This window comes from Eschscholzia californica, unplaced genomic scaffold (genome assembly GCF_041429995.1).
Source record: "Eschscholzia californica isolate CP2 unplaced genomic scaffold, dmEscCali1.0.p SCAF_4, whole genome shotgun sequence".
In the NCBI taxonomy this organism is placed as follows: Eukaryota; Viridiplantae; Streptophyta; class Magnoliopsida; order Ranunculales; family Papaveraceae; genus Eschscholzia; species Eschscholzia californica.
In genome coordinates, this window is record NW_028238461.1 from 3,245,218 (window position 1) to 3,272,823 (window position 27,606).

Consider the following 27,606-nt stretch of genomic DNA (forward strand, 5'->3'; position numbering starts at 1 on the left):
ACTATAAATACTAAATTAATTTCTTTCATTTCCACAAAAATTCTTTATCTTCTACTTCTCTAATCTTCATCTTCTACCTCTTCAGTCATCTCTTAGTTCTACACTTACCCAAGCAATTAAGCATCCAATTAGTCAAGTAATCAAGTATTGGTTTTTTTTAAATTATTTGTTCAAGTATACATTTATTCAAGTGATCAAGTATTAAACATCAAGACTACATCTACAACTACAACTACAATTATATCAATCAAGGCTTCATCTTCATTTGACTTATTCCCTTATTATCAAGGTATTCTTATTATAAACAAGTTCACTTCTCCTAATACTCTCTCATTTCTTTTTTTAATTATGGATAATGATGAACATGTTAATGTTAGTGAAGATTCACATGCATATGGGTCATCTACTTTAAAACGACATTTAGAGGTTTGTAGTGCTTTGCATGGAGGTGCTTCTTCACAAACTACCGTAGTTGGACCTAGTGTCAACCCACTATTTATATATAATAGTCATAAAATGAGGGAAGAATTAGCTTTATATATAGCGTCGAGTGGACAAACTTTGCAATTTGCCGAAGATGAAAAACTAGAACGTTGGCTTAAAACGTCCGTTCAACCCCTATATTGCAAAACTAGTAAGCACACTGCTATAAAAAATGTGATGGATCTTTTTAATAACCAAAAAAGTTTTGTGATCAATGAACTAAAAAATGTAAAAGGAGGGATTGCTTTTACTTCGGATATGTGGAGTGGTTGTAACAAATTGGAATACCTAGTTGTAACCGCACATTATATTAATTCTAGTACTCGGATTTTATGCAAACGTATTATTGGTCTTCGTTTGTGTAGTTATCCTCGTGATGGTAGCCAAATATATCAGAGTATATGTAGCATATTTAAAGAGTATGGTGTTATGGATAAATGTATTAGTATTACTTTTGACAATGTTACTGCTAATACAAGTGCAATAAATTTATTTCAAACTCGTTATGTTAATGAATTTTACGGTAAGAAAATAATGCATGTTAGATGTGTATGTGATATTATTAGTTTAGTCATTCAAGATGGTATTAAAACAATTGCAAAAGATGAGAATCTTAATTTTATTGAAAAAATTTCGGATGTTCTTAGTCATATTTGTTCTTCGAAAGCTAAATGGCAAACTTATGAGAAAATGTGTAGAGATAGAAATTTAAGACCCATAACATTTATGGCGGATGAACCTCCTTGTTGGATTGCAACATATCTAATGTTAAAATCATATAATGGTTATGAAGAAGTAATTCTTGACTTCATTGGATTGGAAAATCAATTTGGGTTGGATAAGTATGCTTTTAAAAATGGTAATTTGTTTTTAGATTTTCTAAAAGTATTTTATAGATCTAGTACCTTATTATCCGACACTTATTATCCTACTACACAATTAGTATTAAGACAATTATATGATATGACTCAAGCTTTTATTGATTTTCGTGGTTTACAAATTTATGATAAAATAATAAGTAAAATGGAGATCGAATTTAAAAAATATTGGCACGAAATTCCAACTTTATTCATTTTAGCTTCATGCATGGATCCTAGATTAAAAGTAGTACACACCTCTCTAATATTACTTAGTACTTACGATAATCTACAAATTTCGATCTCATATAATATTGAACAATATGTTCTTCAATTGTTAAGAGATTTATATCAACATTATGAACAAATATATGATGCTGAAAATAGAAGTGATCCAAATGTTGCTTCATCAAGTGGCTCGAATTGTCAATGGAAGTCACTAATAAAAAGTAGAAGGGATTCTCAAAATAATTTAGGATTTTATGAACTTGATCTTTATTTACAATCTCCTTTGGACAATGACAACACTTTACATGACGATCACTTTGATGTTCTACAATGGTGGCGAACTAATGGATGTTATTACCCAATTATGCAAATGATGGCTTATGATCTACTTTCTCCCCCTGCATCTACCATTGCGTCCCATTCGTCTTTTAGAGCATTTTCACACATTTTAAAAAATCGAAGAAATTGTTTAAATCCCAACACTTTCGAAGCACTTATATGCGTGAAAGATTGGGATGATTTTGATACTAGACAAACAACTTACATGGAGGACCTACAAAAAGAATTTGAAGATTTACAAGTAGATGACGATATTGTTGTTGAAGACGATTAGTTACTTATTTTACTAGTTTCCTTGTTAAATTTTCTTTTCTAATGTAGGATTATTTGAAATGATGATAGATTAAGTGGGTTCTAACCTAGTCCACATGTGCTTCATCTATAGTAATCCAACTACTTGCTTTTTTTCTAATGTAATTTTTAATTTCATTTCAAATTAACAAAAGATAATTTTTTTCTCTTATTTCATTTTTTTTTCCTTCTTGGGGAGGAACTGGAAATTGGGTCAAACAGACTTGATTAAATTTCGATTTCGGCTACATACCCTTCATATATAAATGCCTTTATGTAAAACAGTTTACACATTCTAGACTTCGACTTTTCTTCTTCATCGACCAAAAGAATCGGAAGTTCATGGCTAAGAGTTTTGCCTTATTTCATCTTTATTGCTACTTTAAGTTGAGATGAACTTACCTCAACCAATATAAAACAGAGTTCTTGTCGTTGAAGAGGAAAGTTCAAAGTGTAGAATGTCTAGACTCTTTTTCATACAAGGACATTTTCTGGTAGAAATTCTCAAACTGGAACATCAAATAATGGTGTTAAAGAGAGATAAAACAGAGAAGAAGAAGAAAGACAATATACATTCAAGGTTGAACTTGACTAAAGGGGTAGTTAAAGTGTCTACTTCGAAGTTAAAAATCAGAAAGATACCGTTGGACCGAAATATGAGTACACTCAACTTCGACAAATATTGCAGCAGCAAAAACAAGGAGAGAATAAAGAATTATACAGATAAAAGGTCATCATATCATTGATTGAATGTTCTCATCCAGTAACAATGTGAATCAAATCACTGACATTAAAACGAGTCAGACAAGTATCTTACATGTGCCCTGTCTAAAGAACAGGTTGTATCTGGCTTTGTTGTTTCAGAAGCATCCCTTATACAGGCACTCTTCTACCCCTGTACCTATCCATGAACTGCACGTAACCAATACAAGCAACATCAATTCTATATCTAACCGACTAGAATCATGCATAATTGTATTACATTTCAGATTATTTAGAAATACAACCTAAGACCTCGCTCAGTGAACAAATCTGCTATCCTAGGTCATTATAAGCTATGCAAAACTTACGTTTCCTCTTTATTATACGAAAACATGCTTTTTTGCAGATAAATAGCAATAATAGCAGGTAGTTATTATTAGTCTTAGTATAACTCTGGTTTCAAGTTACACCCATGAATCTGTAGACAAACTCCACCAAAAATCTAGCTGAGAAACAAAGACATAAATGCCCTAAAACTTCTGCAACATGTCTGAAGTGTTTTGAGAAGCCTAAGATGCAGTGAGGATATGCCAGAGTACCAGACAGAGGACTGCATAAGTGTTGCGCAATGAGGTTATGGAAAGAGATTTGGTTTGACGACAAAGGTAACCACTTTAAAGTGAAGACAAAGCAGTAAGAGATAGAATTCGAAGTATTTGAACTGCACCATGTGGTGTGGTTTCCATAAGCAAAATATGCCATGATCCCTCTAAGTTTAACTTAAAATAAAAAGTTACGTTGCAACATCTGCCTCTTGCTAAGAAAAGGTATCGAGTATCACTGTATCCTTACCGATGTAACAAAAGGTTGTCGGAAGACCCAACCAAAGAAAGGTATCCTCTGCAAAAATACTGACAGTGTAGGCCAAAAACCACTGCGAAAGAAACCTCATCAGCAGCCAAGAATATTCAAATGATAAATGAAAGGACTGGCGAGGAAGGATCAGAAAACGAACTACAAACCTAAAGAGTACAATGAAACCATATGCCTCCAAGATCATGCCCAAGAGAGGCCATCCAATAAGTACGAAGAAGAAGCCAACACCAAAAGATAGAGTACCCTGTCGATAAGTGAAACACCATTGTATAAGAATTTACCAAGAAATACCAACACATTCAAAGTTAAGGTACATAGGACAACTGAACCTTGTAGTTCTGACGTTTCATGAAGAATTGCATGGTGGATTTCAGTCCTATTGTCAACATTACCCCTGATAAGAAAAGGATCTGCTTATCATAGAGAGGAAAGTCATCTTAAGCAGGATTGTCATCTATGAGAACCAGAACAGGAAATAAATCAACAAAAATTAGGGTGTGAAGAAATGATTGACTGATCTCAATTACTTACATTTCCCATGGCAAGAAGTCCCTTGTCAAATAAAAAGACAACTCCCAGAAAAGAGAAAAAGACACCAAACCCCGTCAATCCTAGCCCAATCTCTGTGTCAATTCAAAATTGCGAGTGAGAAGATGAGAAAGCTAGGACTAAACTATATCGAGAAAGAAAGAACAAAAGTAAATGAAAATGCAAAAGAAAAGATCTATGTACAAAAATATCTGAAAAAAAAGCAGGCAATATTCGGTAACATCTTAGCACATTAAAAGTCAAAAGTGTAAAAAATCTATTAAAATGGAGAACTTATAAGCAGCGTATTTGGGTACGAAATTCGCCAAGACAATTCAAAAGCTAATCTGCTTCTCTATCATAGCGAGGATAACCAGATACCCTTCTTATTTTCTTTAGCTTTCACTTTTAACACTTCTTGGAATTTGCAAGAAAATTAAATTACATACTATAAGTGAAAAGTCCACACAAATTAAGCAATATAGCTGTCTCTTCTGTAAAGGAGGATATTTCGGATTTCTGAGCACACCGTTAAGCAAAATATTTTTCAGAGTAAGCAACAATCATCAACGTCCTAAAATCTCATTTCATCCTATTATTCCACAAGTTGCAACATTATATTACGTATATGGGTTTGAGCTCTGAGTGAATAACTTCGTATTAGAGGAAATCGGAACTGCAGAATCCTTTTATTTGTTTTCAAGAATAAGCACATTTTGGCATCATATTGGATGCTTAATAGATAGTAGAAACTTATACTTGAAAATTATGCTGAGATTGATAGTAGTCATTTGAGAATGTGCAAATAAATTATTCTACAGTTCGAAAACTTGACCATCAGTGTTCTTAGTGCATTTAGTATAGGGTACACGATACTTGACTTCAAGGAAGACTATAATAAAATAATTACTTTTCTGAAGTAAAATAATGAAATAATTATTGATACTGCTTCACTAAAGGTATAAAAGGTAAAGTATGAGCCTCAATATAAAACCCTAAATTCATGAGAGCTATCAGAAAAGTAGTGTAGTTTACAAAAGAAAACTTTCAAAAACAAAATCTAGGGATACATATAACTGAGTTGACCACCAGTGAAAACATAGAAACAAAATAGACCATGAGACGGTTGACAAAAAAGTTTGTGATCAGAAATATAATGAATGGCGCATACTTTTTCTGTCATTCATCTCAAATGAAACCATTCTGCCAAGGTAAACGTGAATACTCCCACTGCATGCGAAAATAAAATGATGATCAGAATTGCAACAGATAAAGGGAAAGTGCAAGACATCGATATTGTGAACATAATTAGTTGATCAAATTCACTTGATTTAGTGTTGCACAGTTTGATTTGTGTGGTGTTCAATTAAATTTTCGAGGCAAAAGTCAAACTAAAATGGTTTAACAGATTCATCAGTAATCTTTAAAAATAAAAATTACATCCACAAGGACCACAAGAATGAATTAATCCACGATCCTCTAAAACACCTATAAGCTATAGAAGGACTCGAATCGACTAACAAATTAGTAGACTCAGTGAAGGCCTCCTAATAAAAAATTAGTGGACTCAATGTAGGCTATGAGAACTACAACAAAAAAAAAAAAAGTGTTTCATTCATCAGCAACTACAGTATGATCATGTCATTAGAGGTTTCATAATAAGTAAGAGCAAGTTCATTCGTTCTAATAAGAAACCAGTTGGTTGGGCAACTAATCACAATTCGAATGAAAAATCTAATCAAGATCATTTAAAATCCTAACACTAATAGCTGCACAAAAACCCTAGAATCATCATCATCATCATCCACAGATAAATTGTTAAAGCTTATGTGAGGTTTCAATGACATAGACATAGATCTATATATTCTAATCTGAAGAAGAAAATAAATGAAAATTAACAAAAACGAAACCAGAGAAGAAGAGATCGATTGCATACCTTTTGAGTCAAGTAAAGAGTGGAAATCAAAATGAATGGAATAGAGAGCAGTTGATCTAGAGATCCTCTGGCGGCAAAAGATGAGAAGAAGTTAGAAGAGAATAAAATGATAGTTCAAATCAAAACCCTAAAATTAAGGGAAGAAAACTGAAAGATTAAGATTAGAAAAGTTTACCTTCCAAGAGTTGATTTAAGTGCTTCTTGTTCTTGAGCGTTTATTTGCCCTCTACGAAAAATAGGAGAGAGAGAGAGAGAAACCTGAAAGAGATTTGAGAGTGAAATTTCCAATTGGAAATTTCATAACCTCAATTGGAAGTGGGTGTATCATACCTACCTTTCTACCTACGAACCATGAAGTTGTGCCTCTAAAGGTGCCCTTCCTTTTTCTACTCAGGCCCGCTCTCACTTTTGGCATTTCTCGTGGGTTTTCAGACTAAGCAGTCTGTGTTGTTCAAGTCCAACACGGATTGTGTGAGTAGGAGTACCACCTGACTTGCTTAGTACGCAAGGCGCGAAGAGAGAAAGCAGACCTGGGTAAAAAGGAGGAGCCCCTATAGACGCTTCGTCAATAAAAAGGTCGCGGCTTTGGAACATCTAGGAAAGTCATCTGCGGAATAAAGACTCTGACAATCAAGATGAACTGAGGGGGCATCGTTATTTTTAACCCAAAACTCATTTGATTGTATTTTGCTCTCAGATTAAGCATGCCACCTATCTTGGTTTTGACAACCTCCAAAGTCGCGAGAGTAATAGTAGGAAAGAGGGGTCGTGAATCAAGAAAGAAGAACAACACATAAGTTATGCAAGAAAAAATAGAGAAAATGAATGAATTACACAATAACAATATGGATGATCGGAATTTTGTACCAAAAATCAATCATCCCAACTGATTTCTAGTACTAAAATCGGCGGGGTTAGATCAATTAGGGTGTAAATATTCGACCTGCGAACAGGTCGAAACAGGGGTCATTATCCATTTTTTCCAATATACTCTTCGTATTGTAGGATGGTACGGACCAATGATATTAAAAGACCACACTAGCGAAGGGTGCTTAACCTCTTAAGAGGAGCATCACACTCAGTCTCACCATCAGTATAGGATTGTTTAGAACATGATATCTAAATACCACATCACAGTAGATCGAATTGTGTTAATAATGTGTTATAGGATTGTGCAGATCCGCTTTAGCACTTCTGAGCCTCACGGTTTAAAAAAAAACTCACTAAGGAAAGATGTTTCACCTCTTAAGAGGAGCACCACACTCTGTCTACCCACCCATGAGGGATTGTTTACAAAACTTTGCAGGCTGAGTTATGTCCATAAAATGTTCATGAGGGCGAGGGAGTGCGGGATTTGAATTTTCTTGATTTACACGGGTGCCTGCTTGTCCATGGTATTGGCCGTTTATCGGGTTGTTTTATAAGTTATCGTCGGATTTATTAGTAAGATGGATTAGCTTGTGTAGCTATTCGGACGAGTTGAAGTTTTCTTCTGTGTCACCCAAGCACCCACTCGAGCAGGTGTGGACGAAGCGCAACGCAAACATTGGTGAGAATTTAATGCCCCAAAAACCCAAGGGTTCCTCCGCAAAGTTCGTCCACGGAGGGTGAGTCAGGGCCTAAGATCAGGCCGTAAGGCGTAGTCGATGCACAACAAGTGAATGTTCCTGTACTACCCCTTGTTGGTCCTGAGGGACGGAGGAGGCTAGGTTAGCTGAAAAATGGTTATCGGTTCAAGGACGCAAGGTGACCTTGCTTTTTCAGGGTAAGAAGGGTACAAAAAAATGCATCGAGCTCAAATGAGGATTCGATCAAGCTGCCTTTTGGGGCGGGGGGGGGGGGGGGGGGAGGCCTAAGAGCGAATGTCAAACGATCTTGTAGTCTTCGATTGGGTCTTATCAATAATGGAATATGAACTTGAGTATTATTTCCATCCAAGATTTGAAAACATGAGTATACATGACAAGTACATAACAATTTAATAAACATAAACAGAAATGGAGCAACCAAGTATAGCCCATTTCATCAAAAAAAAAGTATAGCCCATGTTTGTATAGCCTTTTTCCCAGGGTTACTGAAAACATTCATACCCAGCCAAAAACGAATAAACCGATAGTGAATATTTAGTACAAAATGTTTGGGCGGGTCATTTCTTACGAGCACCAGCAGCGATAGCTGCAATTCCACCAGCCAATAATCCAACAGCAGTTGCAGCAATTCCTATCCCGATTGCACCATCTGCATTTCATGACTATATTTAGAGAGAAGTTCCCTGTAACAACAAACATACAACTGAGAAATAGTAAGAAGCACAGACTCACCTTTAGCTATTCGATCTTCAACTGTCTTCTTCAGGGTCAAGGCTTGTCTCCAATCTGGTGCTATCTGCACATCAAATCCATAGAGTAATATATCACAACACTAGTAAATATGATCATGATGAATGAAAACATTCGGAATAAATGAAGATTAAACCTTTTCAAGCAACAGAAGTAGCCCCTTTTTAATCATATTATCGTAGGGATCTTTCGTTCTTTTGTTTGTGAAACATGAGAAGGTCCTCCTATACTTGCTGAACTTATAGAATGGACCAATTGAAAGCTCTATAGAAGCCAATCGAAATTACAACAATGTGGAAATATTATTCTGACATACCATAAGAAAAATTGAAGTACACAAAAAAAAGAAAATATCAGCTGCTTGATAAAAAGAACAATCTTGTCCCCCTAAAAACTGTCTTGCTACACGAAATTGAGGGTCGTGTTGACTGGGGAGGGTAACAAAAGAAGAACTGCCTTCATGAATGGGATAACTCAATCAACATGCTTGGCCCTTGAGACCAACACTGAATTTGCACTTGTAGGTTTTTACTGACACCAAAATGATCTAATAACTTGTAGCATGAACAACAAAATCTAAATCCATTTAATTATAAATGGTAATTACTGGTATTGTGAATTAAACATCAATCATCTGCAGCCACAACTTGTTGTCACAAGATTCAGATACTAGGTAAGTAGAGATTATACTAGTTACCTAGCCGTGCCATACTGCCATCAACAAACTCATCACCATTGTTATGCAATAAACTACTTCTAAAGTAAAGTATAGTTTTCCTGTCGTTTGTTTTACTATATGCTTGTATTAATACATGGGACAAACAAGCAACTCTAATCTACCCAAAACCAGGAAGGAGAGACCAAACCTCCAAACATCGATCCAAAAGTTGCCTGCTCCTTGAATAGTCACCGCTCCTGTAATACCCAACTGCAAGAAGATAAAGCTTCTCTCTCTTTTGAAGTGGACTGGTCGTACTGGCCAAAGAAGCTGCAAACAGTTCAAATATGAATGTTCTTTATGTTTATCCGTCACAAATAAGAAGCAAATACAAATAAATTGCCCCTTTTAAATTTTTTAAAATTTTTTTCACCTTCAAGCATTGCGATTCCACGTTGCACATCTTCTGGTTGTCTTGAGTGAACAAGAGCCCATGATAACCTCATGATGCTTTCATTCTTAACCTCATCTGAGGCATCTCCAGCTTCTGCAATTTCTCTCTCACAACCCTGTCAATTCATAACAAAGATTATATCAAGTAAACCACTTTAAACAAAACCTTCTTCTAGCAATCTTTGTCGAGGGATAACTTAACAAGTAAATGATAAAATTAGGTTTCAGATTATAGGGCATCAATTAGCCATCACAATGTTGAAGTAGATTTGGTATTTGTCATTAAGACTTCTCTCAAGCAAAAATCATCAAATCGATCACAAAATTACGTATCTAGACGTGCCTAATAGAAGAAATCAATCAATCTAGTTTACAATCATCGCAATTCAAGGTATGCAGAGGTTTAGAACAACATATTACTAAACCCTAAAACAATTCGACTAATTATATTATTTTTATTATTATTTCACAAACTGATTTGACAACCGATCGAAATCATTCTCTTAATCTAAAGCTAATACAGAGTGAAATTGAACAAAACAAAGAGAAGAAGATTGAAAAAGAAAAAGAACAAGAAATTCAGACGGAAGTATAGAACTTACGAGGATGATATCGCGGTCGCACCAGGGGATCTGATCTCCACCGGTGAAAAATGAACCGACTGATTCGAAAAACTGACCGATCTTAGCTTCCATTGTTCAAACTTTCTGTTGACGAAGAAAAAGAAAGAGACGCTATTTGAAGGATTATTTTTTTGTTGACGGCAGGAAGACGCTTGAGAGCTAAGTAATTATGAAATTGCTTGCTCACCCTCTAATATGTCACCCGTGATGCTACGTGCTTTCCCATACTAAATCTTGTCCGATCACATCACCCTATCAGAACTCGATCGGATGATCATTTAACATATCATTAAATTCTTTGGTACTGTTAAGAAATTCAAGTTGGCATTTCTTGGATGTGAACAAATTCTAAAATTTATAATTTAAAAAGAGGAGGAAATTGTGTTTCGCAACAATACGACGTTTTGTATGTTTAAATGATAACAAAAATTGTTGTTTCTTTTATTAGATGTATAAATTATGATTTTTGAAATATGGATATATTCTCACATGAGAGGTAGTCATTGATATGGCTAGAGAACCCAACAACTTGATTCGTGGTTGGTTTTGGTGACATGTCGGCTCAACTTAAAACAAAGGAATGTTTATTTCTTTGTATAATCTCTCGATGAGAAGTCATGTGCCCTAATTGCAGATCGCAGATGACATAAAAATCCTGGGTAGAATTACCTCCACCTTTCATATTATATGATTTGAAATTGATGTACTATAGGTTTCTTTTCATTATAAGAATCTAACTTGTTTGAATACAACTTATTTCAGCTAGATCAACCCGACTCCTAGGTTGTGTTTGTGTTTTTAAATCCAATTCAGATTTCAGATGTTTGTTTTTTAATTTAGTAAAATCTGTTCGGACATAAAAAAAAACACGACCTTAATTTAGTGGGAATTTAGTGGGTGTTTGATTTTTAAGCACTTGGAGCATCTCCAATGGAACACTCTACTGAAACTCTTACAATCCTAATTTGTCAAGTTGGAAAATTAGATCTTTAAAAGTTATCTTTCCTACTTGACCATTTAGAGAAACTCTATTAAAAAGTTTTCTCTAATGCAACACTTAAGAAAAACTCTAAAACTTATATTTTAACAATAAAATTAATCGATTAGTTTACGTGGCACTTAGAGAAACTCAAGAGGACGCTCTAAATTTAGAGTGGTCCTCATTTTAGAGATTCATATTGAGTTTTGCATTAGAGATAATTTTAAAAGAGAAACTCCTAAAAATTTTATGTGACACTCTAAATTTTAGAGTTTGATTGTTGCATTGGAGATGCCCTTAGTAAGTGACAACTAGAATTGGGGCGTCACAATCACGCGTCAATATGCTTCAATTTCAACACTAAAATAGTACAATGTATGCAAATTCAAGCATTATTGTTATGCTCAAGTCTCAACACTAAAATAGTACAATGTATGCAAATTCAAGCATTATTGTTATGCTGAAGTAAATGAATTTCCTATCTGTAAATATTGGAAGAAAATGACCCCATAAGAGAAAATTTGCATACCAACCAAATTGAGCTATGCAGCGAAAAAAACCAAATTTAACTAAAGATGTAAAATCGAGAACCTCCTTTGTCATTGAATTTTTTGATGAAAGGCCCAAATTTTGGGCCCAAATACAAAAAAAAACCCAACAAGGTTTAATATCTCACCCAAAACCCAATAATCCAATAATAACTCATATCAAACCCAAATACACATCCCAATGTGCAATCCGGGCCAAACTCTTATCTCTAAGATTTCCTATTTTCTTCTAAACCCTCTTTTGCCCTCCTATATATATATCCAACAACTCTAACAAATCATATCTTTCTCTCTAAAAAATTTGATTTACTTTCTCTCTCCAAAATCTGTTTCCACCTTCTTATCTCTCTACCTAAACCGAACCCCAAACCCTATTTTCCACCTTCTTCTCTCTACAGTCATCATCTCTTCAATCATCATCTTCGTTTTCACCTTTCTCTCTCTAATATTTTCATCATCTTCGTTCAGTCATCACCTACAGACACAAACCGAGATACAAACCCTCTTCTTCATTCATCATATCTATTCATCTTCGTTCAGCCATCAACTTGTTCGAATCACCATCTTCTTCTCCTATAAATCCAGGTAACTTTTGATGATGAAACTCTTTTTTATGAGATTGTATGCTTTTGTTCATCCTTCTCGTGTAAAGCTTAGTTTCTGAAGTGTCCGTACAGTTCTTTCGCTGTCCGTACATCTTTTTTGTTTCTGGTATAACTTTAACGTTTGTATTAACATTTAAAAAAATGTCGAAACATTTGGTTACATGTTACAGGTAATTTATCATGTGTTAACACATTTGTTTCATAGCTATTGAATTAGCAGTTTGACCAACATTTGATAGAATGATCAGACATTGCTTCTTGGACCACCTTATTATACCACATATTCGAAGCATTCAGTAGAATGTTATCCATCATTTTCAAATAATTTCACACATTTCATTAAATTATACGACATTCTAACTGATAACTAAACATTCCTACGCATGTCCAGACATATTCTCTGGTGCCGCGACATTACACTAAATGTTTATACATTTTGTTAACCTGTTAAGACAATCAATGATACTTTCATAACATTTTATTCAATTTTGCAGTATGAAAACTGAAAGGTCACTTTCTACATCTCAAAATAATGACAAGAAGTTAGTATGTGACTCATGGGGCGACGTATTTACGGAGATTGGGCAAATATTCCCTGGTGGTGTCAAAGCTTTTCGACACGCTCTTGGTCGTTATACCATTGCAACCAAGAACAACTACAAATATATCAAGAATGAACCATGTCGTGTGACTGCCGTTTGTTCCAAACCCGGATGTAATTGGAGAGTCCACGGGGTTGCACCATTGGGATGTAAATCCGTGTTTCTTTTGAAAGAATACGAACCGATACACGATTGTCTCGATGTTGTTCTCAAACCTGCGGATCCCAAACTCTCTAGTAAACTTGTTGGCAGCCTAATGGATGACGACATCAGAAAACACCCAAATTGGAGTACTGCTGAAGTTAAAGAAAAGTTTCAAGACGATTACGGTGTTGAGTTGAGCTATTACTTTTCTTACGGTGGTAAGAAGGTAGCCATGGACAAAGTATTTGGGCAGGAGGGTGATTCCTATGCAAAGTTGAAGTGGTACGTAGATTCTTTGGCGACTACTAATCCCAATAGCATAATTGATTTGCAAATCGAACCCACTACCAATAGATTTGTCGAGTTTTTATTGCGCTTCACGCATCTATCCTTGGGTTTCAACACTGTCGTCCCGTGATCTATATTGATGGAACATTCGCCAAAACACGTTTTAATGGCTGCATTTTAGCTGCGGTTACCAAGGACGGAAACGTTGGTATGTTTTCATTTTCACATTGTAGGTTAACATTCTAATGTTCCTGCCAACACTTGACTAAATTTTAAGAACACGATCTACAATGTCGCTGCATCCAGTGAGATGATGCGTCATTTATTGGTGTCACTAAACATTACCACGTATGTTTAGACATTTGATCATTTGCTAATGCACTATTGGTTTATGAATCAACAGCACTAATTTTGTATTATTATTTTTTTGTTAGGTCTTTTCCCCATTGCTTACGCAGTTGTGGACATTGAGAATGATCATAATTGGGATTGGTTTCTGCAAAATTTGAAATTAGTGGTGGATCCGATCAAACGTTACACCTTTATTTCGGATAGACATGCTGGAATTCTAAAAGGCGTGAAGAATGTTTTTCCCACCGCTCACCACTCATTCTGTGCTTGGCACTTACGATGTAATCTAAACTTGAGAATACGTAACGGGGCGCGCCAGTCACGTTATTTTCAGAGTCTTATGTTTACGGCGGCACGTGCATTACCCGAGAGCGAGTATCACGCAACCATTGAACAAATGGTTGAGATGGGTGGAACCAATGTGGAGAGGTTTTTCCAATCCCTTAATCCGGAATCATGGGCAGATTCCTTTTTCCCCGGAGATAGGTATTTTGTTTACTCATTTTCAGTTGAAATGTTGAAACACCACGAACCTTGTTACCGGCACACTTTAAGTTTACCCAGTAATTTTTTCACATTTAATCATAGCTTCTGTTATGAGAGGACATTCTTCCTAGTGTTTTGTCATTCCAATTAATGTTTACACATTTAGTGTACGGTTGGAACACAACATGATTTAATATAAGCATTCCGTAAAATGTTGTTACAGACGTTATAATGTTGTCTTACAGGTATGGCGCCATCACTTCCCAACTGTCTGAGAGCTTCAACAACATGGTAAAGAAAGCCCGCGTTCTCCCTATTACAGCATTGTTGGATGCCATAAGACAGAAGATTATGAACAAGATGAGAAAGCATAGAGACGCCGCTATTGGATGGAATACATTTCTTTGCCCATCCATTAACTTGGAGCAACAAGCGAAATACAAAGTTGCGGAGACTTGGAGATACGTCGAGGCAGCCCCACTTATTTATGAAGTATATTCGACTCCACGCCATTCCGTAAATCTTGGTACTCTCACATGCTCTTGCCGGCGTTGGCAAGTAGATTCGCTTCCGTGTCAACATGCAATGTTATGCATCAACAAGACTCGGGGTGATAGTACATGTTTTTACGATCCAGTCTGGACGGTTGAGGCTTACAGGAACACATACAAACATTGTGTTTACCCCGTTCCAAATTATGACGAACCCTATACTTTTGATCCATTAACCAAGACTCTTCCTCCACTAGTTAGAAGGGCACCAGGGAGACCACGTACAACACGGTTGCAGAGTTCCGGAGATGTTACCAGGAGGAAAAGAATATGTCGCAGGTGCAACCAACCCTCTTATCACAACAGTGCAACATGTCGGGCCCAACTGTAGTTCTCATTTTTCTAAATGCTTCAACATCAACGATATGTCTCAACATGTTACAGACTGTCTGTACATTGTGTTGAATGTTTTAGAAAAATCTTTTGGTATTTAGTACATATTTTGTTCTCTTGTGAAAATGTTATAACATTCTACAAAATGTTCAGTGAATGAATCCTTACATGTCTTACTATTATTTACAATGTGTCAACATTATAGATTTTTTTGAATACATTCGTATTAATGAAGGAACATTATTACATATTTCTCAAACAGTTATCAATTTGTCCCAGCATTGAAAGGAATGTTCTAACATATCTGTGTATGTTCTTCCCTGAAACAAACTCTAAGGGGACAATGCATGTCACACATGTTGTTGAAGAAAAATAATAATATATTCAAATTTACTTCATATTGTTTTAACATAAACATCCCATCCAAAATCATTGTATGTTGTTAACATCCCAAAATAATTTACAAACCATATTTGTTTGTAATCTAATCAAGAATGAAGTCGTTTCGGGTTTAGTGATATGAACATAACCCGTTACGTGAACAACTACTTCATTTTTGATTAAAAAAGATCCTTTACAAAAAAAACATACACAGGGGAAACTACTTCAAGCTCGGGCCATCCTCCAAGATATCGTATTCTCTTTCAAAATGTTGTGGGTTAGCTTGGCCCTCTTCCTTTGTGCCAGGGATACCCAATCTGGGTTTTCTGTACGCTGTTTGGGTCCTGTTGTCGTGCAGTCTGCCACGAGCTCTTCAATTTTCAAAATGACAAACAGACCGCAATCCGGGCTGTTCAAGACACAAACGAAATGTTAAAGCATAACCAATAATGTGTCTACAGTCACAGACAATTCTGAAACATAATATTAAATGAGACTAAATTATTAATAACTACGTGTGTTTTTATCAAATTTCTAAAAACATATAAGTTTTTGTTCCAACATTTCCAGGAATGTTGGAACAATTTCAAACTAATTAAAACATGCATCATAATGTTGGAACAAATAAAGAGTGAGAACACTTACTTTTCTCCCTGAGTAGGGAATTCTGGCTCCCCAACGACATCTGCATATTTTTGTTGGGTTCCAAACATTGTGAACCCAACTTCTTCCATTACATCCTCGACATATGCCGCGTACTCCCTGGCATTTTCGTAACAGTCCTTGGCCTTCTTCTTGTCAAATGACATTGAGTCATAATGGGTCCACCTATGGAGAAATACATTGTATATCAATAGTGTCCAGTGCCCCCCCCCCCTTGCTGCGTCCCCCATTGTTGGTTGGCAGATTGGTGCACACACAAACAAGATCTCCGGTTTCCCAGCATTATTACTCAACGTGCGATTGAGCATATGTTCGATTGAAGCTTGGTTGACCTCCGACTTTATCATTGTCTGTCGAACAAACACAAAGTTATCAAAATGTTCACTCATATAAAAGATGACGATAGGAAAACATTCTAATCACTTAACTTACGTAGATCTCTGATGGGAGGCAAAGCACACACTTTTCTTTCAATTCCTTGTGATTAGTGACGAAGGAACTGGCCCAGTTGATTATCTGCGAAAATCACATTCTAGATTCATCATCAACATGTCGAGCTGCTTTCCACATATGTCGTTTATCCCGTCACTAAACCACACTTTAGTACTGGAAAATGTGGAAAAAACAGTGTCATCTTATGTAATGATGGGACATATCATCCAATGCTAGAACATTACAGTAAGCTAAAATTAATGATACAACACAAACAAGAATGTTCAAACATTATTGTCAGTGCATGAACATTACAGTAACCTACTCGTACCTTTTGTCACTTTTTCTGAGGAATTCTTCCATCAGACCCTTTTCATCTTCCTTGACATTCTTCCAGACTGGGCTTCTTCTCCAGTTTCCTAGCTTCTTAACTTTCTCCTCTTCTGACTTTCCGGCTCCCAACTCTATAATCTCCTCTACATTGATTGTTTTCTTTTTCTCGAGTTGCTTGCCTTTCTCGGTCAAAGTTCGGGTTCTTGGCTGAGTTTTTACCCTCTTTACCAGAGAGTTTTGTTTGTTTTTCTCTTTCGTTTGAACAACCTCAGCCATTTCAACCTGTGGCTTATTTACAAAATCGTCTTCCGAAGAACTTTCATTCTCCACGATCTCGTAGTTTTCATATTCCTTGGCCACTTCACAAACCTCTGAAAAGAAAGCTGAAGGCCAAGTCAGCTGGAAGTCTAGTTCTTCTGTCTCTTTTTCACCTACATTCAAAACACTTCCAAAAGACTTTTCACCTGTCCCCCACCACCACACGTTTAACTAGTCAACATTCGATAGAAAACCAAATCTTAACAAAAAGCATTCTCCAATTCTTGATCAATATATATAAACGTTATCACGGATGTTCCAACATTTTACGTATTTATGCGGAGAAGAACACTTACTTGTTTGTTTCTTATTTATTACTTAGCCGACCACTCTACTGTCGTTCGTGGTAAAAGACAGTCTTCAATTGTCGTGGTAAAAGACATCGTGGGAGTACGATAGAACTCTTTTACTTACCGTTTATCAAAAAACTTGTAACGATGGCCGAACAATTTATGTTCATACCAATCATCTGACAAGTAAGTAAGAATTTCAGAGAAGATAGATTGATTGCACACAAGTTAATACGTTGCTTAAAAGAAATAAACTAGAAATAAAACCAACTTAAATCTAAAAAAAGACAATATTCATTACTTTTATAACAGTATCTCAAATGTTGAAGCATTCTGGTATTTGCTTCAACATTTCCAACTTCTTATCAAGCAAAAACAGGAATGTCAACAGAAGTAAAGAATTGCGTGAGCATTTACTCACTTGACCCAGCAACTTGGCTCTCTTTCTGCTCCTGGTTGTGCCCCTCCCCTGAAGTTTGACCCTTTTCCAACTCATCAGAAATTGCCTTCTTACCCTTATTGTCTATTTCTGCTCCTTCAGTTTGGGCTTCGGCATCACTTTCTTTTTCGTTGCGGGCTTCTACGTTTACTTGTTCCGCATTTTTTGGGGCTACTTCCTGCTCCACTATCTTCTCTCCACCATCTCCACTCTCCACCTCTTGTCTAACCTCCCCACCCTCCACCTCCTCTCCAACAGTCACCAAATCTCTACCAACCTCGTCTCTAACATCCACCTCCCCTCCTACACCAAAATCAAATTCCAATACATCATTTTTCTCTCCTATCTCTCTCTTCATCCTCTCCAACTCCTCTTTTAATACTTCTCTCTCTCTCTTAACCTTCTCACACTCTCTCTTAACCAACAAAATTTCTTCTCTCAACCTCTCCACTTCCTCCTTCAACTTTTCTACTTCCTCCTCATTCATCTCCTCCACCACCCTCTCCGTGAACTTTAACAACTCTTCCTCTTCCACAGACTCCGCCACCAACTCCACCTTCACCTACAAGAAGGGATACATAAGGTTATTATCTCAACACCTCTTAAAAAAACACATGCACTTAATTAAATGTTCCAACATTCTTGCAAATGTTCCAACATTTCCTAAAATGTCACTCAGACATCAGTTATGTTAGAACATTAATTTAAATCACCGAGACATTATAAGAAATGTTAAAACAAATTACCTGCTCTTCTGTAATGCTTTCCAGCTCTTCTTCCAGTCCTTTAAGGAAGAATGGCTCAATCATCCATCGAGCTATTCTAGGACTGACCCCTACTTCTCCAACCAGGTCCTCATGGATCCTGGTGTGCATGCAATACCAGTACTGCAAAGAAATTAAACACTCTTAGGTCAGTACTGTTTTTCTTTATCACCATAAGAAATGGAAACACATTTTATAACATGCCCAAACATTCTCCAAAATGTTTCAGCATTACAGAAGCCCCAAAAGAATGATGAAACATTTAAAAGAATGTCAGAGCAAACTAATTTGACTTTTATCACTATAAGAAATTATGAAACATTTAAGTGCATGGTTATGAATACTTACGGGGAGAAGAGTCAGGCATCCTGAAGCTTTTGCCGGGTCTTCCGAGTGCTTGTTTATTCTCTCCATCATGTAGGAGTGAATAGCTCTCGCCCATGAAACTCTTTTCATCATTCTCTCCGTTTGGAGATTGTGATAAAAACTCCCGACAACCGAGGAGCCGGCAGCTGAAGCAAACAGGAATGTGGCTGCCATGTACATAATCCATAGTTTCAAGAACTCAATAGCCGGAGCCTTTGTTCTTGCAGCCACATGCAAAGCCTTTTCGATGCTGGGACCCCCAAAAGATGCAGCCTTTCCCTCAACAATACAGTCTCTGAAGTACTTGCTCAGAAACTGGTCCTTTGTGGCATCTAGGTTGACATTGGTTGGGAATGCATCATATATATGTCCTTCCATGGGGACTCCCAACAGCAAAGCAACATCTCCGGGAGTGAACTGAATCAACTTCCCTCCGATGTTGAAGGCTTGGCTCTGTTTGTCGTAGCAGTACAGAAGATCATAGATGGCTTTGTTAGGCTTCTCCATCACATTCTCTGTTCGGAAACTAAAACTGGTCACTGCCTTAAATAAGGCCCCGAATGGTGAAGAAAGCAACATCTTCCTTTGCTCTTCAGTAATATATAACTGCAATTCCCGCGCCACCTTGAAAACTGCTTTGAAGTTACATTTGTAATTGAAAGCAGCTTTCTTCTTCTGCTCTTTAGCCTCTGTTGGTTTTGGTTGAGGCTCCACCTTGGCCACTCTCGCCTTTGAAGTAAACCCACGGTGCTTCACAGAAACAAAAACAGAAATGTCAGGGCATTCAACAAAATGTTCAACAGTAAACTTAATGCTTCATCACAATAAGTAATGGCAGATCATTGTTTAATGTGTCTACACAATAAGCATAGGCCTCTACACAATAATGACAGATCAATAACTGAAGCAACATTTTACAGAATGTTAACACACTAACAAATATGCATAACAATTATAAGAAATGCGAGAACACAAACATTATTGTCAGAACATTGTAAAAAATGTTTATACAATAACACACCTTTGCTTGTTGGGGGCTGGCAACTTTCTTGCCTTTTTTGCTTGGCCCAGCATTTGATGGCTCTTCAGCAGGTCTCTTCCTGGGGCTAGCCCTCACAGGAGTTTGTTGTTTCTTATCAGCACCATCTCCTTTCTTTGCGTTAGTTTTAACCATCTTGGGATTGTCTGCAAAAGTTCATATGTTTCAAACAAACACAAAGACAAACAACTGCAGAATGTATCTACACAACCAAAATGTATAAACATATACTAATTTTATTTTTCACAACCATGAATGTTAAAAAAAACACATTCTGTTAATCAACAACCCATAAATATTGATCAAATGACAAAATTTCTCCACATGATCATAAATGTTAAAACAACCCTAACCTAGAAACTTGATGTAGTATCATAAACACCCAAATGACCTTTATGTGTAGATGCATGCTTTCGAAATCACTAACAACTATCAAAATGTCTGAACATAATCCAACATTTCTTCAACACAACCCACAATGATAAACCAAATCATGCACTTCATAAACAAAGACAGACCCCCAAAAAACAAAGACAAAGTACTAAATGTCTCCACAGAAACTTAACTTTCGGATCACAACCCTAAATGTTAAAACAAAACTAACATAGAAGCTTGATGTAGAACCATAAACACCAAATGGTTCCGAAATCACAAAACAACAACCAAAATGTTTTATCACAAACTTTAGAGCAGCTTAACCCTAAAACTTTTTCGAAAAACAACCCAAAATGATTTATCACAGACTATAGATCAGACTACAAAACTTTGAAATCATAAACCCTAATTGTTTGAAAACTCCCCCAAATTTTCAAACACCCATAAAAGTGTACCAAAACCCACAGATGTGAAACCAGAAACCCCAAAAATGTGCCAACAATCCTACTAATTTACCAACAACAGAGAGAGGATCAAGAGTTAGAGGAAGAACAGAGATGTACCTGTTTTTGAAAGAGAGAGAAATCGAGAGAGAAGCTTGAGATTCGTTGAAACAGAGCGAAATAGAGAGAAAAAAGAGTAGATCCGGTTGCTTAAATAGGTTTGGGCCAAGAGAGATTCGGCTGTAACGTTTGGAATGCAAGAGGCGTTAATGGCGGTGCTTTTTCGCTTGAAAAAGAGATAGAGAGAGATAGAGATGGACCGGTTTTCTGGTTTTGATCGAGATAGAGAGGAGAGATAGAGAGGAGAGATAGTGAGCAATCGGTTGAATGAAGAGAGAGAGAGAGATGGAGAGTTTTGTGTCTCACCGGTTTGAATGAGGAGAGAGAACGCGCGGAGTCCGAGAGAGAAGAGAGTAAGGCTGACATGAGTGATGAGAGGGTTGTGTCTAATCAAGCTTTTTTTGGGCGGGAAATGAGTGAGGGAGAGGAGAGGTAACCATTTCTTTTGTAGGGATAGAGAGGTAAAATCACTTTTTGGGTTTTTTTTTAGATAATATTCCCTATTGGGTTGGATTTGGTATTTGGGCTCCTTTTTTGGGCCTTAGATTTATCCTCTCTTTGTCATTGCCAATTAGTATGGAGTTAGATTACCCACTTAGTATTGAGTTAGATTTCCCACTAACTTCGTAATAATATCAGTTGACAGTATAGGGGAGGAGATATTTTTTTTTTTTCTAGTGATGCAGTTTTGGGCAAATCTATACTCTCCATTTTACTACAATTCAGCAAATTTTACATTTGAAATCTATCTTGATTGTATATATTGTTTCAATGGATCGAACACAAATGAATATAACCCACTTACTTTTCTTACATACAATCACTCGTAAAATCAAATCTTCGAAACAAACCACCGAATGCACCAAGTGATTCAATTTTGTACTCCCACAAACAAATCAAACCAAATCTATCCAACAAAATTATCAACAGCAAGAAGAACTTGACATCCTTGTCGCGCGCATCCCAAAGTACGAAATTTTTGTGGAACACCATTCTGCTTCCTCAATCCCTAATACTTCCTCACCGGAATTCATGGGGTCCGAGTAATCATAATTGGAAACACATTCATAGAGTTCTTTGGAAATTCGGAACTTCTTATGTGTTTTGTATTAACCCCATAGTTTGTTTTATAAAGTGGGTTAAGTGTTCTTGAAAGAACTCGACTTACTACAGTTCTTGCCTTTGGCCGACTTCAGGAGATGCCCCATTTTCCTCATCATGTAACAAGAATTCCCCAATACCAGTGTGGAGCTGGGACGATAAAGTTGGAGATGCTGGTGCATAATTACCTGCGTAAGTGCAGAAAAGGATGGAAATTGATTAAATAATACAAGGAGAGAAAGAAGACTAAACAGGGAAGTAAAGAAAATCTATCACTCACCTCGAAAGGAGGGGCTTTTCTCAAAGTCTTTAGTGATGTGCAATAAAATGGTTCCAGATAGGACAACAATAAAGCCACATATCACAGATGCGATGTTACCTGCACTTTGTCCATCCCAATCCTGAAATAATTAGCAAGAAATTACTAAAGAAATTCTTCATACAAACATACACATACACACACGCATACACACACACGCATAGACATCGTCGGTTTCCATTTATCTTTCCCAAAGACTGGTAGTTCCACTGGAGATCATAAAGTTTTGAAGAAATAAAGAAGTTTCTTGTGTCCAAGGCAGTTATAATCTTATATACAAGTTCAAGGCAGTTGAAACACTGTCTTAATTTACTATTTGGGTTGTTGTATTTAGGTAAGTTTGTAACAGAAGCTTCATATTTTGTTTCTTCAAAGAACTCGATTGAACGAAATCAAACTACAAGTAAAGTATATCTGGACTACTGCATTCAACTAAACAAAGCTCGGAGTGGAGCGAATTAAAAATTACCTTGAACATGATGACACTTGCGAGGATTGTCAGCGTTGTGAACATGACATAATAGATAGGTGATACAAGTGCAGTATTGAAGGTATCAAGAGCCTGAATCATTCAAAAACAAACTACTTTAAATTTAAGAGTTAGTATGATATATTTAGCAAAAATGAGCTTCTGGATTATTTTAAATCAAGTCAGATTTTTATCCAAATTCGTAGATTGAGTAACCCTTTCAAGAAAGAGTAAGAGATTAAGAACTAGAGAAGTATATACATGTAAGGGCTTAGAAGGCTTGTGAAATTTGGTGAGGAAAGACGAGTTATGCGAATATATGGAACACCATCATCTAGGTTTGTTGCTACGCAAACACAAAAAGAGGAAAGGGCAACAGTTGGATTCCATAGAAACTTAGACTTATATTAGTGATTATAGAGCAGAAAATGGAGCATAACCCTATCATTATTTAACCAATTTCACGTGCTCGCGATTATAGAGCATGAAAATTGTAACATACTTCATCTTATAGTATTAGAGCTTGGAATGTTATCAAATAATGAAGTATCAAAAGACAGAAGAATTTGATGCTGAAGATATTTTGACCACAAAGATAGCAAAGAAAATGAGAATTAAGTACATCATTTACTAAAACAGTTATCACATAATAGTCATAATATGGACATAGTCGCGGGTATCGGACACTGGTACGAGGAATCAGACATGGTGAGTAGTAAAAGAGCAAAAACGCACCCAATGTTACATGTATATGTGTGTGGCATGTGTGTGTCCTATGACCTTGTCAGCTGTTAATTAATTTACTTTTTTGCTTTTGACAAACCATTTGCACACTATAAATAGAAGACATTAACCTAACATGATATTTAATGGCCCCACTACGATTTTTCACACGCGCACGATGTAAATTCAATATTTCAAATTATACCCACTGAACTAAATGAGAGAACCGGGGGCGAGTAAGCAGTGTGTGGCAGTTGCATACATCAATAAAAAGGGGTATTTTCACTGAAGGAACTCTGAGTATCTAACACAAGGCCACTAGTGCTTGACAATTTGATACATCAAGAAATACTAAAAAAATCATGCTCACTGAAGAAGCTGCAAGTATCCCACACAATTGTGTCAGTGACCACAGTTAGATACAACAAAAATATACTAAGAAGGTACCCATGTTACATAGCATAAAAGATTATGCAAGAAGTGGACATCAAACATGTCAACCAGTTAAAATTCACAATCATATAATTTCCTTTCTCAGATACAACTTATAGTCTCCATCCAAACTTATAATGCATGAGGCTGCTATATGTTAACTGAAACATCTTGTACCAAAATGAGTAGTTATGCTAGCAACATGTCACCACTAACCTTGTTGAGATAATTCATTTGAGTGACAACACAAGTGATCACAACAGCCGTAAAGAACCAAGTTTCTGGGTAGATAAGCTGATTGTTACCCTCAAAAGTCAGCTTTAGGGAAGTTCCGAGGGCCTTAACACTCATGACCTGCAGGGAGATAACATCATTAGTGTACTATTTTTGAAATTTAACGTTTCTGATATAACAAAACTGGAGCAGCATTAAAAATGTCAAATGCTTCGAAGCAAGCCTGTCAAGACCTAGAAACTTGGGTAACATGTCATAGAAAACGAGAAAACTTCCAAAGGTTTGAGTAAGTTACCGAGAGGGAGCCCATCAAAGAACATATGCCCGTAAAAACAAGCACATTCGTATGCCCATATTGCGGTGCAAAATGGAAGACCAGAATGAAAACCAAAACGATAACCGATGTCACGTAAAGTAAAAAATCTGAAAATAGAAAGTGGTTCATTGTTCAGTGAATATGGACACAACTGAACACAAAAAAACAAAGAAAATTGAGTGATTTGTAACCTGTTTGGGTTGCCATATCCCAAATTTCAAAAACCGAAGTTATTGGATGCTCCTCTGGAGCGTGGGTGACTATTATAACAGATCCACATATGCACATAACACAACCCAAAATTGCTAATTGGTGTAATCGCTCCTTCAAAATGAAGTGTGCCAGTACAGCACTATATCATAAGATGCAAACAACTTGTCATTAATCTCAAGGTATAAACCAGATTTTTGAGAAAATTCGGATGTGAAATGCAACATTGAAGAGTAAGTACCTAACAATGATACTTAATGCGCCAAGAGGGGTAACAAGAACTGCTGGGGCAAATGCATAGGCAACAAAGTTGGCGACTTCTCCAACAATCACTAAATAAGATAAGAGAACAACATATGTATTACCATGATGATTAAAGTCCAAGGAGAGTGAAGATTTGGTTTCAATAGCAAACTTTAACCTCTGAACAAAAACCAGTTCACCATTTTCGCATTGTGTTGAACATATAAAGAAACATGAATGTATGACTATGACAATACACATTCTCTGAGGCGGTTTCACTTAATTCAGTTCTCTCCCTCCTAGAAGTGGACATATTTCTTGTTTTGTAAATAATCATCACCATAATAGTTAGCAAATACTCTCCTTCCCCTTGCGTACCACATACCCGATTCCCCATACCCTTTTTGGGTAGGTTCGCGATCCAATACCTCAAACCTAGCGAACTGAAATTTTTAGTCTTATTTAAATCCAAAAATTTTGTATAAAACTATAAAAAAAAACTCGACCAGTTGGGTAGTTAACTACAAGAATTTTGTAGTTAACTTGTTAGATTAAGTTTTAGGGAGATAGGATGTATGGGAGTAGGCATCTGTTATAAATGCATCATAAAGAGTATATATTGAATGCCTTGGAAAATAGTCCAAAACCTACGAAAATTGTTAATAGCGTACCCAAAAGTATACCCCTAGCGTATCTGATACAAAGTAGTGTACCGCGTCAGGTACCACATACAGGGGTGATCCACGTACTAGGTAACATTGATCACCATTTAGTTAGCATATTCGTAACTTCACAACCACTAATTGACTAAAACAACAATGTTAGGTCCTAATACAAGTAAGTCCTTTCTTTATTGAAGGGGTTTTGACCAGATGGATGCCTATATCAACCAAACTATCAAGAGAACCGTTCATATAAAGTTGATTTCTTTTCCACCTAAAACAAAATATTCTTTCATTAGTATCAAACTCATAAACAGGAATCGAAGTTTCCAAATTCAAGCAGAAGCAATATATGTTTTAGAATCTCTAAAACCTAAACCTAAATTCCAGTATTTAATCATCTAAATTTCATTATCAAATCAAACAATTCTCATATAGATAGATACTTGTCCAAACTGCATAATTTTGGTGTCACATATAAACTCTCCCAAATCCCAATTCAATTCACACCAAAAAAAAAATCAAAGAATTACTATCTTATAGAATAAAAAACACAAGAAAAAATTACTTACTAGTAATCATGCCAACCCACCAAAGAGGCTCCAACAAATAAGAATGACCCCCAATTCCTGACAAAAAAAAAAATGAAATTCAAGAAAATCCCAACTCTAAAAATGAAAAACCCAAATCTGAAAATGAAATCCAAACCAGCTCTGACTCCAGTAGCAGCAGCAGCCCTTCTGAGACCTTTCTTCTTAATTATGAAACTTGCTCCAATAAACACACTTGATAGAAGAGCCAAAATGAAACCTTTCAGATTGTCTTCTGAAGAACCCATTGAATTCCCACTTTTATTCTTCTTCTTTTAATTATTCCTCTTCTTTGTCTCCTCATTGAAATTCCAAGAATCTCTGAAAATCTTCAAAACGAGTTCATATTTTTTCTCTCTCTCTCTCTTTCACTTTCTTGATGGCTTTTCTTTCTGTTCGACCTAATAAAAGTAAAATATTTGTGTATATCTTCAAAACGTGGGTCTTACACTATGATATGATGAAACCCTTCTTTAAGATACGAGTCCATAAGATATGGATCTAATAGGAGAACATAGGAATATTGTGCTGGCAATTGAGCATGTGAAAATATTTTTTTGGATCTATGATCCTGTTCCAAAATAAAACTTGAATTGAGGTAGGGTCCAAATATCATTGAAAATCCATTGCAAATCCCCAATGTGATTTTACCTTTATATCCCAATTTTAGATGTTATTCTTCAGGATGCTCACTTTTTAAATCAATCAATTAAGGCCAACATTTTATATTTCGAAGTACGTGGTAAAATACAATACATATATTGTTCTTTTTGCAAGGCAAATTATTTGTCATTTGGTATACGCCAAATAGAGATAATAGATTTTGTTGAATGCATTTTTCGTTTATAGAGAAAATACTACTTTGCTCACTTTTTGTTTGTATTTCGACAAGGCGAGAGTTTGGCGTGTACATTCACGAAGTAAATGATTAACATGTAGTATACATACTATTTTTTACAAGGAATATTGGAATGAATGATACTCCGCTCACAATTACAAAGCAAATGGTAACATGCAAGTATAACTAATATTTTTTACAATGTAAATTGGAATTTGCATAATGCAAAATGTTATTTTGTCTTTTAATATTTGTCAACGGCAAGTAACATATTTTAATTTTGTACAAAGATATGAACCTTCAACA

The 27,606-nt window shown here is 36.1% G+C and overlaps 3 protein-coding genes across 4 annotated transcripts; all 3 read right to left on the minus strand.

The window, feature by feature from the left end:
* Positions 1-2,913: 2,913 nt before the first annotated feature.
* LOC147541613 (vesicle transport protein GOT1-like) lies at positions 2,914-6,547 on the minus strand. The gene is made up of 8 exons (XM_086636957.1): positions 6,416-6,547; positions 6,241-6,307; positions 5,476-5,534; positions 4,308-4,399; positions 4,106-4,186; positions 3,923-4,020; positions 3,753-3,834; positions 2,914-3,110 (listed from the first exon to the last, which is right to left on the minus strand). The coding sequence occupies exons 3-8, from the start codon at positions 5,504-5,506 to the stop codon at positions 3,072-3,074; spliced, it is 423 nt and encodes a 140-aa protein (XP_086493083.1). The 5' UTR covers positions 5,507-5,534; positions 6,241-6,307; positions 6,416-6,547; the 3' UTR covers positions 2,914-3,071.
* Positions 6,548-8,147: 1,600 nt separating this feature from the next.
* Positions 8,148-10,723, minus strand: LOC147541614 (mitochondrial fission 1 protein A-like). The gene is made up of 5 exons (XM_086636135.1): positions 10,293-10,723; positions 9,671-9,806; positions 9,446-9,567; positions 8,562-8,625; positions 8,148-8,478 (listed from the first exon to the last, which is right to left on the minus strand). The coding sequence occupies exons 1-5, from the start codon at positions 10,383-10,385 to the stop codon at positions 8,387-8,389; spliced, it is 507 nt and encodes a 168-aa protein (XP_086492261.1). The 5' UTR covers positions 10,386-10,723; the 3' UTR covers positions 8,148-8,386.
* Positions 10,724-21,849: 11,126 nt separating this feature from the next.
* On the minus strand, positions 21,850-27,045 carry LOC147541615 (putative magnesium transporter NIPA4). Of its 2 annotated transcripts, none has more exons than XM_086634538.1 (9): positions 26,581-27,045; positions 26,445-26,501; positions 25,209-25,299; positions 24,949-25,109; positions 24,737-24,864; positions 24,424-24,561; positions 23,053-23,145; positions 22,545-22,665; positions 21,850-22,452 (listed from the first exon to the last, which is right to left on the minus strand). In XM_086634538.1, the coding sequence occupies exons 1-9, from the start codon at positions 26,708-26,710 to the stop codon at positions 22,331-22,333; spliced, it is 1,041 nt and encodes a 346-aa protein (XP_086490664.1). In that variant the 5' UTR covers positions 26,711-27,045; the 3' UTR covers positions 21,850-22,330. The 2 variants fall into 2 exon arrangements, with proteins under 2 accessions (XP_086490664.1, XP_086490665.1); XM_086634539.1 differs by having other exon boundaries at positions 25,209-26,404; positions 26,441-26,501; positions 26,581-26,952.
* Positions 27,046-27,606: the final 561 nt, after the last annotated feature.